The sequence below is a fragment of the Ipomoea triloba genome, chromosome 11 (genome assembly GCF_003576645.1).
Source record: "Ipomoea triloba cultivar NCNSP0323 chromosome 11, ASM357664v1".
NCBI lineage: Eukaryota > Viridiplantae > Streptophyta > Magnoliopsida > Solanales > Convolvulaceae > Ipomoea > Ipomoea triloba.
The window spans coordinates 20,828,722-20,843,332 of NC_044926.1; the positions used below are offsets into that span (position 1 = coordinate 20,828,722).

At 39.7% G+C, this 14,611-nt stretch overlaps 2 protein-coding genes across 2 annotated transcripts; one reads left to right on the forward strand and one right to left on the reverse strand.

Annotated features, from left to right (window-relative positions):
- The first annotated feature begins 6,705 nt into the window (after positions 1-6,705).
- Positions 6,706-10,383, forward strand: LOC115995686 (UPF0415 protein C7orf25 homolog). The gene is made up of 3 exons (XM_031234789.1): positions 6,706-7,756; positions 8,167-8,333; positions 10,029-10,383. Exons 1-3 carry the CDS (start codon positions 6,779-6,781, stop codon positions 10,234-10,236), a joined length of 1,353 nt encoding a protein of 450 aa, XP_031090649.1. The 5' UTR covers positions 6,706-6,778; the 3' UTR covers positions 10,237-10,383.
- Positions 10,384-11,007: 624 nt separating this feature from the next.
- LOC115996692 lies at positions 11,008-14,248 on the reverse strand. Its single transcript, XM_031236049.1, has 3 exons — positions 14,093-14,248; positions 13,576-13,939; positions 11,008-13,486 (listed from the first exon to the last, which is right to left on the reverse strand). The coding sequence occupies exons 2-3, from the start codon at positions 13,920-13,922 to the stop codon at positions 11,212-11,214; spliced, it is 2,622 nt and encodes an 873-aa protein (XP_031091909.1). The 5' UTR covers positions 13,923-13,939; positions 14,093-14,248; the 3' UTR covers positions 11,008-11,211.
- Positions 14,249-14,611: the final 363 nt, after the last annotated feature.

A 14,611-nucleotide genomic window follows, 5' to 3' on the forward strand; every position in this document is an offset into this window, starting at 1 on the left:
TTCTATTAAAAATGTGTATATATTTTCATATTGTACAAAATACTATAAATATAATATATGTCTACATAAATGGATAAAAATAGAAATTGATAATTTTTTTATTATATAGGTATTGATAAATATTATATATTTTTTTTCCTTGCATGAAAACACATTCTTATTTTAAAATTTTACATTGATATTTGAGTTTTGTTTCAAAATCTACTTTGGTGTTATTTTAAACTTTGAGTAACACTTGTGTAAGACCATCTCATGGGTCTCAATCCGTAAGACGGGTCAGATCTTTGACATCGTTAATTAAAGATTCGACTCGTCTCACGGATTGATACCATTAGACGGTCAAACACAAGTTTTTGCCTTAAACTATTGTTTGTTATCATAAATAGTAATAGATGTCTGGAAACCACTTAGTTTTGTTTCTAAATATTTTTCAACCCGTAGATGTAGCACAGTCAAAACATCTCTAGATCATCATTTGATTAATAGGTCCACAATAGACTTTGTGGTTCAATTCAATATTTGTAGATCTATGATATGTTTTTAACTAATTTATTGAAAGTTTATTTCTTTTAGTTCTATTGTCTCTTATTCTTTTTTCATTTTAAATTGATAGATCTCGATATGGTGCATCATTCGTAAATATGTGAATTTCAATTAATTTAATAACATTATATTTAAATGTGAGACATTTACTCAATAACATTATATTTTTTCAAACTCCGCAAATGTAAGTTAGTTCAATTAGTTCATTTCTTAGTGCTGCTTTGTTGAATGTTATTAATTGTTAAACTTGGATTACTTTATAGTTGATATTTGTTTTATTGTTAAATATGATATATACTTCCAAAATTATTTGTATTTATTATAGCATCATGAATAAAGGCAAGGGAATTGGCACTTCTAAGCAATTTAGGTGGACAAAGTCAATGAAGGGTGCATTTCTACAGATATTAGCTGAAGAGGCTAACAATATAATCCCAACAATCCAACTAACAATTTTAGATCTTCCTCATTCAACCGTGTTGCTTCTACTATTTCTAAACAATTCAATGTTGCATGTGAATCCAAACATGTAGAGAATCATTTGAAAACAGTGAAGAACACGTGGATGTTGATTTGCAAACTGAAAAATTTGAGTGGAGTTGGTTGGGATGATTCGTTGAAAATGATTACGTGCGATTCAACAACTTATATGAAGCTTATCTCGGTAATATTTTATTAACATAATTCTAATGTTAAAATTTTTTACTATTTCATACTTTTTAATGTATTTTTGCTTTTTATTCATAGGCAACTCCCAAGTATGAAACTATATTGAACAGAACAATTGAGTATTATGATGAAATGTCTATTGTTGTTGGGAGAGATTGTGCCGTAGGAAGGTTTGCAAAATCTTTTGCAGATATTGAGTTAGAAGGTACCAATGAAGTGGATGACATAACTCCCGAAAACTTGCATGACCAAAATGATGAAGAAACTAGGGGGAAAACATTTGTATCAACTGCTACTTCGTCTAAAAAAATCAGGGCGTAAGAGAAAGTCACTTGACTTGAAAGTGGATGAAATGGCAGAGCAACTTGGTAACATTGCATCAGCCATTAAGTCATTGAGCACCGGTGGCATTGATGAAAGTGAATTGTATCAACAAGTGATGACAATAGGCGCTGGCTTTCACGAGGATGACTTGTGCAAAGCATTTGAATTTCTAATGACAAACGAAGTTCAAGCTAGAATTTTTAAGGTGAAGAGTTCAAGCTTGAAGAGAAAGTGGATTGAGAGCTTTATTTCATCTTTGAGTTAGATATTGGTTATGTTGGATTTTATGACTTTCTCTTGAATTGTAAGACTTTAATGTTGGATTGCTAGTTTGTTATTTTGATATCTTATTTTGGATTGTAAGACGTTGGATTTTCAATGATCAACTCTATTTTGGTTTGTTATTTTCAATTGTAATACTTTGGTTAGTTATTTTGATATTTTATTAGTCATTTGTTAATTATACTGAAAATTGTTATTATAAATGTTGTTATATTTAAACAAATATACTAAAATACATAATTATAGAATTCTGTTCATTTTCCTGCTCATTTTCTTGAAAATGAACCAAACACACAAAGACAATTTTCTGCTCTGCAGCCAAACACAAGAAAGGAAAATGATTTCTGGAAAATGACTCATTTTCCAGAAATCATTTTTCTGCTTTCCAAACACACCCTTAGTAGATTAGTAGATACTCCCTCTGTCTCATTTTACTTGTCCTATTTACTATTTGTTGGTCAAACTAACTTTTTCTTTCATTGCTTATTTTCTTTAGTAATTTTTTTATTAGTTTTAAATTTAATTTTTTGTGTTTAATAGTACTTTTAATGTAGTTTCTAAATATATAAATTTTATATATTAATTCTAAACTTAATACTATGAAAAATTGGATTAAAAATAACTTCAAGTCTCGTTAAACGAATCAGACAATAAAAAATGGGACGGAGGTAGTATATAATATTCAAACTTGATGGTTCATTGTTGGAACACCAAAATAAACATAATCAGTGAAGTTTAGAGTGGACCACCGGTTTACCATGAAGATCATCACTTGGAACTGTAGAGGCATCGTCAACGGACGTGTCAGGAAGCATGTTAAACAGCTCCTGATCACGTCCAAAGTGGATGCCTTTTGCTTATTGGAGATCCGGTCCGCTAGGGCGGATAAGATGGTTAACCTTGCTTATACTTTAGGTTTTAGTAACCACTTCCTGGTTGACCCAATTGGGTTTGGTGGTGGTCTTCTGCTGTTTTGGAAACAGGGTCAAATTGACCTTGAGATTATTAGTCACAATTCTCAAGCCATTCACACCAGAGTGAACCGGCTTCCCGGGAATTGTCTCATTACCTTTGCGTATGTTAGACCTAACCCCCTTGCTAAGTGCAGGTTTTGGGACTCTTATAAATCCCTTTCAAGCTCCATTCAAGTCCCCTGGCTCGTTCTGGGGGATTTTAATGATATTGCAGGGAACGACGAACAATGGGGGAGTGCTAATATTAATCCCAATCAATTCCAACGTTTTTCTGAAGCGTTCGGGGAGTGTAATCTCTTGGATCCGGGGGCATCAGGATCTAAGTTCACTTGGCATCGGTTAGTGGGGAATAGAGTGACCCAAATGAGAAGACTTGATAGGCTGTTTTGGAACATTGAGGCTCAACTGGCTTTCCCTAAAGCCAAAGTTTTGGTTTTACCTCGCCTATATTTGGACTACAACCCCATCATGTTTGTGGAAGAAGCAGGTTGACCGCCGGACAGGAGCTTGAGACCCATCAGGTTTGAGGCGGCCTGGCTTAACAGAGAGGATTATAATCTCATTTGGAAGGAGACCGTGAGGAATGGAACCCATTCGATTACAGATATCATCTCCACAGTGACCCGTAAAAGTCTGAATTGGAATCGCACCGAGTTTGGTAACATCTTCAAGAGAAAGCAAAGGCTGATTGCAGATATCCAAACTATACAAAATAGGACTGATTTCGCTACGTCTCGAGAGCTCCAAAATAGGGAAAGACTCCTCATTAATTATATCAATGAGGTGCTTGATCAAGAGGAAGCGTTTTGGTTTCAGAAATCTAGGATGGAGTGGATCAAAGACGGTGACCGCAACACCCGCTTCTATCAAAATGCAGCTATGATCAGACGGAATAAGAATAGGATCAGATTCCTCAAGATTGATGGATCTTGGACGGACAATCATTCCTCTCTTAGCTATCATATTACTGACTTTTTCACTTCTCTTTTTTGCAGGGTTGAAACCAACGATGCTAGTGGCTTGACTCCAGTGGCAGAGGCACATACCCTGTCTCCTACTCAGATGGTGGGTTTGTGCTGTCAGGCACCCTTGGAGGAAGTCAGAAAGGCTGTCTTTGGCATGAAGAAATATGGGAGTCTGGGACCTGATGGAATCCCAGCGATCTTCTACCAACATTTTTGGAGCGAGGTGGGGCCTTCGTTAACGAATATGGTAAACCAGGCCATAGAGAGCGGTTCAGTTAATAACTCCCTCATGAAGACCTTTATGACTCTCATTCCAAAAAAGGAAGTACCTGAGACTACAGCTGACTTCAGACCTATCACCCTTCTGAATGTTGCCTTCAAGATTATTTCAAAAGTCCTGGTCAACAGATTGCGGCCTATCATGTGCAATTTAATTGGACCCCACCAGAATAGCTTTCTCCCGGGTCGGTCCACGATGGACAATGTCATCCTTACACAAGAGGTGATTCATACCATGTCAACCAAAAAAGGTAACAAGGGCTTTATGATTGTCAAGGTTGACCTTCATAAAGCTTATGACAGTGTCTCTTAGTCTTTCCTAGAAGACACCTTGGTAAGGTTCAGGTTCCCGAGAAATATCATCGATCTTCTCCTCTTTTCTCTTCGTGAAAGTGACTTATCTATTCTGTGGAATGGGGGTCGCTTACCAGCCTTTAAGCCGGGTCGTGGTCTCCGGCAAGGTGATCCTCTAGCACCCTATCTGTTTAACCTGGTGATGGAAAGACTTGCTTATGACATCAATAATAAAGTTGTAACAGGTACCTGGAAGCCAATAAAAATCTCGAGAGGAGGAATTGGCATTTCTCACCTTTTCTTTGCAGATGATCTTATGTTTTTTGGAGAAGCCTCGGAAAGACAGGCCACCACTATATTGATTGCCTTAATAACTTTAGTGCAGCCTCGGGGCTTAAAGTTAACTTGGCAAAATCTACCACTTTCTGTTCTCCTAATCTAAATGCAGGTCTCAGAAGCCGAATCAAAGACATCTTAAATATTCCTATTGCAGCTAGCATAGGCCCCTACGTAGGAATGCCTATCCTGCAAAGACGGGTGTCTCGCCACACTTTCTCGTCTGTGGTGGATAAAATGCGCAAGAAGCTCTCAACTTGGAAAGCCAGTGCTCTTAGCATGGCGGGTAGGAGAACTCTTGTGCAGTCCTCGCTAGCGTCGGTCCCAACCTACTCCATGCAGTCGCTAGCTTTTCCGGTAAGTACGTGTAATGATATTGACAGAGTTTGCAGGAATTTTTTGTGGGGGCATGATGACAACACAAGAAAGATCCACACGGTCAACTGGTCGGACATCTGCAGACCTCGAGAGGTGGGAGGTTTGGGCCTCAGAAAAGCCCGTGATTTCAACTTGGCCTTCCTCACCAAAATGGCGTGGCAAATGTGGACTAACCAAGACAAGCTCTAGGTTAAAGCTATGAAAGATAAATACGTCAAACAGGGTGATTTCCTCTAACTCACGGCCTCTTCGAATGCTTCGTGGGGATGGCGTAGTATCCTAAAAGGAAGAGAAATTCTCAACAACGGGCTTAAATGGAGAGTGGGTGACGGCAAGTCTATTAACTTTTGGGAAGATTGGTGGTTGGGCGACTGGCCTCTCGTCTCTTCTGTCCCAAATAGAGGGCCCACTGGTTCAGCAAATATGAAGGTGGATTGTTTCATCACACCTCATAATTCCTGGAACATTCAAGCTTTGAACAGTGTCCTCCCTCCTGACACAGTCGACGAAATCCGGGCGGTAGCTTTACCTATGGTTCACAATCAGGTAGATCAACTAACTTGGCCCCACTCTGATTCAGGTTCAGTTTCGGTTGCTTCGGCTTTTTCCTTTATTTCAGGGAATGGCAGGCTTGAAGACTCCCACTCTTGGATTTGGAAGATAGCCTGCGTGGAGAGAGTGAAACTTTTCGTTTGGAAAGTTTCGGTGAATGGCCTACTGACCAATGCCGAACGCTACCGATGAGGTCTAACTTCAAATGCGGCTTGTCCTAGATGCGGTGCAGACGATGAAACCATCGATCACCTCCTCCGCCGGTGTGACTTCGCAATGGAATGCTGGGAAGCGGCTTCACCGCCAACAGCTTTCACGACTAGCTTCCACCTTCCACTCATCGACTGGATGAAGAAGGCTTGCTTGATGCGCACGTCCGGCAACAATAGCAGATGGAACACGGTTTTCCCCTACCTCCTATGGAATATGTGGAAAGCGAGGAACAACATTGTGTTCAGCAACAACCATTGTTCGGCAAATGACATTACAAACAAGGCGACCCGGGAGGCAAGTGAGGCTCACAGATTCATCCTCAAACACTCCGGTCCTCTACATGCACGACAACTATAGGTCTCATGGTCACCTCCACAAATGGGCTATGTTAAGATGAACTCGGATGGCGCAAGGAAAGCAAATTCGGGCATAGCCAGCGCAGGTGGGTTAATTCGAGATCATAGAGGGGAATGGATTGTTGGTTTCACCGCAAACATTGGTCTCACCTCAAGCTTCATGGCTGAACTTTGGGGATTTCGTGAGGGTTTGATCGTTGCTTTCCACCGCGGGTTCACTCATATCGTTGCAGAATCCGACTCGGAGGCTTTGGTGAATGCTATGGATAAAGACTCGGGTGGTGACAAGTTCGATTCCACTCTAGTTGCAGATTGTAAAGCTCTCACCCGTCAATTCCGGGAGTTCAGAATTAGACACACTCTACGAGAAGGGAACCAATGTGCTGACTTCCTTGCAAATCTCGGACAACAATCGACTTGGGGTAGAACCTTGTTAGATCACCCCCTGACGGACTGAATGTCTTGCTGGCTCGGGACGCTCAAGGGATGACTTCTAGTAGACGGCAGTAATTGTTCTTTAGGGACCTTCGGGTCCCTTTCCCCACCAAAAAAAAAAGAGTGGACCACCGGTTGGATCACGCTCGGGTCCTCTAACTGCTGCCCACAATAGAAAATGGAGCTGAAGGGAGAAAGCGGCGGCGACAAGGTGGTGGAAGCGGCGAAGAGGCGATGCAAAGCCCTCACATATCGAATCCAAACCTTACCCAAATCACCCTCATTGTGGAAGACCACTCTTCTGCGTCTCGTCAACTCCGAGCTCTCTTTCCTCCACCGCCTAAACCATTCCTCCTCCGTCTCACCTCCCACCGCTCTCAGCCTCAACATCGGCCACCTCGAAGCCGTCTTCCACGTCCTCCGCCACCCATCCGTCACTGCCGTCGTGCGCGTCTGCAAACCCATTCCAACCTCCCCTCCACAAACGCGGAGAGCGGGTAATTCTCGTGTATATATAGACATAGTGTGTTCTCTCAATGGAAACCCTGTTTGGATCCTTGTATCAGATCGAAATCCCAAGCACAATGACTTCAAGGAGTTACGCGGCCGGATTCTTGAAGTTCTGATCGCCGCCCGTCAGTCGAATTTAACTGTGAGGCCCTCTTCGGTCATCCTTTCGTTCTCCAATGGCCTCCGAGACGACGTTATCAAGAAACTCCGTGATGAATTTGGGGCCATTGACTTGGCTGGGTTTGGGGATTGCCCTCCATTTGAGCACGAATTTGAGGAGGGACCTTGCAGGTCTTTTGAAAGGGCCTGCATTTTGGAAATAAAGATTGAGGCCTTTCATCCCACTATAGATGTTTTAGATTCCAAGAGGGAAGAAGAAAAATGTGGGGATGATGTAGAGCATTTAGAAATGGATAGCAATGTTGTTGTGAATTTAGGTGAATCATTTTGTTCTCTTGTGTCCAAAATGAAGAGGTGGTCTGATTGGGATGTTGAAGATAATGCTGAATTAGTTAACTTTGATACAACAGCTCTGGTTGCTGCTGTGTCGGGGATCAGTAATGGGGTTACTGGGAAACTTTTGGATACTCCGGAGAGTGATTTGAGGGCTCGGTTCAAGGGAAATTATGAATTCGTGATAAATCAGGTTGGGAGTCTTAGAATCCTTCTGTTTACTTGACAAAGTTTCTACATTTCTCATCTATGCAGATATAACTTATGGTCCTTTTAATTGATTGGAAACCTGCATAGGACTAGGCCAATTACTGTGATAAAGTTCTGAATAAGTAAACTGACTTAGCTTTGAATCTATTAAATCCACTGCCAAACTGGAATATGTTATTTTACGAATATTTGCAGGTCACTTCGGTGCCTACAGATCTGATTATGCTTATGTTAGTGCTCCTGAAGTTTTAGCGGCTGGAAAATTCTTTGGCATTAATTAGTGCCCAACAAAAGGCACTTTCTTGTATGCTTGTAGTCATGTATTAGCATTGCCCAGAAATTCCTGATCTCCAAAGTTATGGGATTAATGTTTTTTATCTTTATACCCAACAGGTGAATTCTGAAATTACACACCCAATCCATGCGGATATGGCTGGCGTAATATCCGGGAAGAGAGGAATTATTTGTAAAAGCGTTTTCTCAGAGTTCCAGGAGCTAGTATCAATGTGTGGTGGGTCGAGGGAAAAGTTAAGAGCACAGCACTTTCTGAAGCGACTTAAGTGAGTTCCATGCTAATTTTATGCCCTCTTTGTCTTGCAACTAGTAAATGATCTTGAGCATGATTGCAATAATGTTCACACATTCAAGTTGTCATGTCAGGTAGACAGCATTCCTCCAACAGGCTTTTATACTAACGGAAAAAGAATGAAATAAAAGCAAAACCATAGCAGAAAGATAAATTGAAGAATTGCATGTGACTTGTGTGTGTGTTGCTTTAGAGGAGAAGGATCTTGCATTTGTGAATAGTTACAACTTACATTATTGTGGCCATTCCAAGTACCTTGTGGTTTGATGGCATTACTATGGCCATTCCAAACGGAAGGTCACAGGTTTAAATCCCATCCCAATCAAAGATGTTAGCATAATCATGTTGAGCAAATACTACGGTCTACGGATATGTTAGATTGTAGTTATCAAAAAAAAAAAAAAAAACAATGTACATTCAAAGTGAACCTGAAAAGTTCTCAAACTAAGTTTGAGCTTTAAAACGATCAAGATTATTATTATATTAGTTATTTTCTTTTTCCTAAAAGGCTAGACAAGCAATTGAATCCTAGACTTATTAAATGTACTCACTGTTACTTTACCTATATTCATTTTCGTGGTATAAAGTGTAATGCTGATCGTGATATTTAACTTCTGCGCTAAAGCCAAGGAATTTTTATGTTTTTACCATTCAGATATCTATCATTGTCCATATGAATGCTGACTGTCTTAAAAGACAAGAGCCTTTCTCATAGCTTTGATGGATATTGGCATCAAGGGGATTGCCAGAGTTTAGACTTTTCAACGTCAAAGTACCTATGAGGTCCCTGTACTATATTGTTTGTTCAATTTAGTCCTTCTACATTCCTTTTACATTAATTTTGTTCAATTTAGTCCATGTACGTTAAAAAATGAAACATTAAGGACAATAGCGGATGTGGCGCGACATTATCTCTGTCACATCATCATACTTACATGACAACTCATATTATTTTATAATGGTAAAAATAATTAATTTTAAATATTTATAAAATAATATATGAGTTGACATGTAAGTATGATGGTGTGACAGATGATGTCAGCGCCAAATCATCTATTGTCCTTAATTGTTTCACTTTTTATAGTACATGGACTAAACTGAACAAAATTAAGGTAGAAGAACTAAATTGAACAAAACACTATCGTACAGGGACTTCAAAAGTAGTTTGACCGACTATTCAATGTCTTCTAGCATACTGCTTGACATTTTTAGCCGTATTTCTTGTAGCTTATGTCTAGGGTGTAAAATTCTTTAATAATCCTTCCAATTTTATCTTTAGCTAGATATCAATTATTAGTCTGCTATGGTCCTTTAAGCTGCAGGGTGGAGCTGGTGTCTGTCATGTGTGATTGTTCTTGCAGTTGTGTTGTCCCATTAGTAACATTTTGATTTAGAAACGAAGCTTGTTAAGATTTGATATGTGAATCACTTGAACCGAATGGTTGTAACAACCACAAATATGCCCTTGCAAAGTATTAGTTGCTTTTGTGATTCACTTTTAAGCAAATTTCTAATGTAGGATTAGGAATTGTACTTGTATGCAAGTGTAAGTAGACTTGATTTTCATTTTGAATGCATACATAATAATGTCTTGAGAAGCTTTGAATTTGTAATCTAAAATTTTGAACTCAGTATCATTACTCATAAGTTAAATATACTGTACGTACAGGGTTGTTCCTGACTGCCCATCAGAACGCATGATGAGCCTTCCAACCACCAGAAAGCTGGCCTTGAAAAACAAAGTTGTATTCGGGACTGGTGATCACTGGCACGCTCCAACCATGACTGCAAACATGGCTTTTGTAAGAGCTGTTTTGCAGGCAGGCATGTCCCTTTTTACGGTGGAGCACAGGCCGCGGGCACTAGTTGGTGACTAATTAAGCCAGGGGATATGTTGTAAACTGGTATTGTCATCTACAAGTGTTACATTGCTGCTTATAGAATGACCTTGTACTATTCAGATTTTGCACTTCCATTATGGATTACATATGTAAATGAAAAATGTGAGATTTTGCCATTTTACATTCGCAGGCTAAATATTTGATAATAGTGATCTCAGAATTTTGCCCTTAAAAGGTCGTTTGGTTCAAGAAATTTTGGAATATTTTAGTCTTTTCAGAGAAAAAAATTAAAGTGGAGTTTTTTTAACAAATGGAAAGGGAGGTTTTTTGAGGGTTTTTTTTCCTGCAAAATCAAGTTTTTTTTTTTTTGTGAGCCCCAACCATGTACAAACCTCCAAGCTCCAGCACAATTTGGGCATAAGAGCATCCACAAGAGTATTGGTTTTTTTTGTTTTTTGTTTTTTGTTTTTTGTTTTTTGTTTTTTGTTTTGTTTTTTTTGCTTTTTTTTTTTGGTGGTTTTTTAGGTTACACAGATTTGCTTCTCTTTTTTATTCCCCTGTTCTTTTCTCCTATTTTTCTCCCTCTCCTAGTTAGGATGACACAAAATCCAAAAACCATGACAAATGAAGTTGCTCTAAGAAAATGAAGGTAATCAAATTACCTTGAAATATTACTGTCATGTTAGCTTTGGGATAATATAACATTACTAGGAAATCTTATAATTTGAACCAAACAAGGTAAAACTCACATTACCTAAGTAATCTAAACCTGAACCAAATGCCCCCTAGCAGTATTCTCACAAAGTATTTGACTAAAAGGCAATAATTGCTTTAATTAACTAATGAGGGTTAAAAGAAGTTTTGATTACATTACACAGGGAGAATTACTGCTTGTTGCAAAGGCAATCTAAGTTATTTCCTCATCATAACTATCAATAACAGCACAAGCAAGCTAACACTATAAACTATGAAAGCTGTACAGGATGCACGAACTACTAGTATGGCTATGAACTATAAACTCGCCTTGCATGAAGCCTTATTATGTCCCGGTTCCTTGCACTTGCTGCACATAACCGTCCTCTTATTTGGGTCTATTATCTTGGTCTCTTCTTCCTTTTCTTGAACTGGAAACCGAGAAGGAGAAGGAGAAGGAGGGAGCACCTCTGCACTTTCAGAATCCACTTCGTCCTCGACTGGCTTCCCAATACCAGGAATAGGATTAATGGGCTCAGAATATGCAGAACGAAAACTTTCAACAGTGAACCATTGTGGACAGTAGTCATACACACTCTTGGAAGATGAGAGAAAAACAGCAACAGCATGGCAACAAGGCAGCCCACTCAATTTCCACTCCAGGCATGTACAATCCTGATTTTCAATGTTCACAACATGTGTCAAGTCATCATGAACTTCAAAAACGACTTCAGATGAGAACAAAACTTTCAAGCTTTGTGCTTTAATAGCTTTTTCTCGTAGCTGTTTCTCTTTTGATGGAGCAAGTTTGGTAAAGCAATTGCTAGACTCTTCCCTACGATGATTTATCTGGTCACTCAACATACATATCAGGGCATCTATCTTCTGCATTATGGTCGATCCCCTCATGTCCTCAATCAGCTTGGAGTACGTTTCTGCTGCATTATGTGTAATATAATTATAGGGTACACCCTTAAATAATAACGTTGTCCAATGCTCTGGCTCAATCTGGTTAACCCAATCATAGGTGGTTGAGGAGATCTGTTTAATTTGCTCAATGAAGATTTGAAAAGCATCTAGTCGGAAGGCATGAGCAGCAGCCAGAAAAATACCAGGTATAACTCCTCGACCATCACCTTGAAATGGGCCCTTCATGTTTTTCTTCAAGCTCTCCATGAGGTGAAAAATTGAATAGCCATGATAACCATTCTCAAACACCTCAAGCACATGGTTCTTTAAATTCTTCTCTCGGTCTGAAATAAAAGTCACAGGTTGCAAAGTTGAAATTGCTGTCTTCAGTTGCTCCAAAAACCACCGCCAACTATCATCATTTTCAATATCTACTATGGCAAAAGAAACTGGAAAGAATCTATCATCTGCATCAACTGCACTTGCAGTCAGCAGAGTCTCTTTGTACTTTGATCTCAGAGATGAAGCTTCAAGAAAAATAAGTGGTCGGCAGCCATTTTGAAAGCCATGTACTGCAGCACTGAATGAGAAAAAAAGGCGTTCAAACCTTTTCTCCTCATTAACCATGAGCCTAGTGACACTACCAGGATTTGTCTCTAGTACTTTTTCACAGAACCAAGGCAACCGATTGTACGACTTCCTATACGAACCTTGAAGTTGTTCCTTCGCATCCTCAATTCCTCGCCAAACTTGTGTGTACTTCAGTTTAATTCCAAAGTCACGCAAGATGCCTTTAGCAACTTCCCTCGGTTTTTCATTTGGAGAATCTCGAATCCTTTCCTTAATGATGCTCACCAACCAATTCCTTCCCGGATGAGCAGACTTCCAAGATTCCCCTCCACATGTATGTTCATCATTGAACTTCCTGATCCTAAATGCTTGTTCAGCATGAACCCAGGACGCATGTATCCTCCAAGAACAGCCTTCAATCACACATCTACCACTTGCACGGTTAGTATCATTCTTCTTCAATCTGTACACAAAACGATTTGCAATGGCATACTTTTGCAATGCCTCCCGGAACTCCTTCACACTTTTGAAATCCTGACCAACACCAGTAATGCCTTTCTTCCAAGATGCCACTAGCTTTTCAGGCAAATCTTCTTCACCATTCAGATCTTCATCTGACAGCATAACAAATGCCCTGCTCTCTTCCAGGTCATCCTCTATAACAACATTAGTCAAAGACCCATCATTGCTTTTCTTGCGCGACCTTTTCTTCCCAGAACCAGCCACAACTTTGTTTGAACCAGTAGTGCGTCTCCTCTTCTTAACCCTTTCAGCAGGGGTACCACAATCATCAAAGTCACAATCACTGTCTCCTTTTGCCCCAGACTTAGCCCGTCTGCGTGGAGCATAGTCCGAATCTTCACCTGAACCATGGTCAGAAGACTGGGTACTCGATTCAGTGCAGGAATTTTCTTCTTCTGCAGAATCAGCAGGAGGGACTGACAACAGTTTCCGGCCACCACTCTTCTTCCTTATCTTCCTAGCACCAGCAGCAGCAGCAGGAGGGTGTGACGCATAATTCACAGCAACTTCAAACATATTATTCACGCCAGCAGCAGGTTCTGCAGGCGAATCATTATGATTTACAGTCTCAGCCAGTTTTACGCCCGTTGCCCTGAGAAGCTAACACCATATAATCGAAACTTTGAAACGCAAGGAGAAAACAAAAAAAAAATGCAAACATACTCCATGAATAAGAAATACCTAATGGTGGAGGCGCTGACGACACTGCGATCAAACCCCGGATTGCCACTGACGAAAACCTCGGCGGTAACGGAGTTGGCATGAAAATCGAGCATTCTCTTCAAGTCCCTATCGGACTTCAAGTTGATGAGAGTCCGATTGTTCCCGGGGAGAAAGTACTTGACTGAGACGGACAATTGGTCAAGGTCGCAAACCTCGGCCAGCTTAAGCTTGAGATCATCGAAAACAGTCTCCGGTGTAATGTTCATGGCATTGGCCTCACCGCCGGTGTAGGTCAGGCTGCCGTCGCCGTTAGTCGCGAAACTTCCGCCGGACTGGCAGATAAGTATCAGCTTCCCCTTCACCATAGCATCCACCAATCTTCCTTCGAATTGAAAGAACAAAAACAAAAAGTAACAAATAAATAAAATTGCAGTAAATATTAAATACACACCCACTGAAACATGAATGAATGAATGAATATATGTGATGTGAAGCGTTGACTGGAGAGAGAAGAAGAAGAAGAAGAAGTGCTTACCTGGAAAGAGAAATTGGAGAGAGAAGGGAGTGAGGGGAGGAGAAAACCCTAGAAATGGATGGGTGTGTTTTAATATTTGGGGAAAAATGGACGAGGGCTTCTTCGAAAGGACTTCTGGGAATCGGGGAAATAGGACTTGGGAAAGAGAATCGGGGATAGGATCTGATCATAAATTTATCACCATTCTTGGGGAGTTATTTCGAAAGTTCGATAAATGGAGGACCACTATATAATTTTTTCACTTAGGGATACAATAACTAGTTTTTTTTTATTTAAATGAAACTAGTATTTTCGCATGTGCGTTGCACAGAATGAATTTGTTATAATATTTTAAGAATATTTGAATCGATATACAATTATATAAATTATAACATTGAATATTATATAGAGCAATTAATGAAATTAGTTGTATCGATTATGTTTTCTGATGTTTTCCTAGCTTGAATTAGAGCAAATAATTGTTCAATTACCCGTGGGATGCACAGATAAATCTTTTATTATATATTTAGATAATAATAA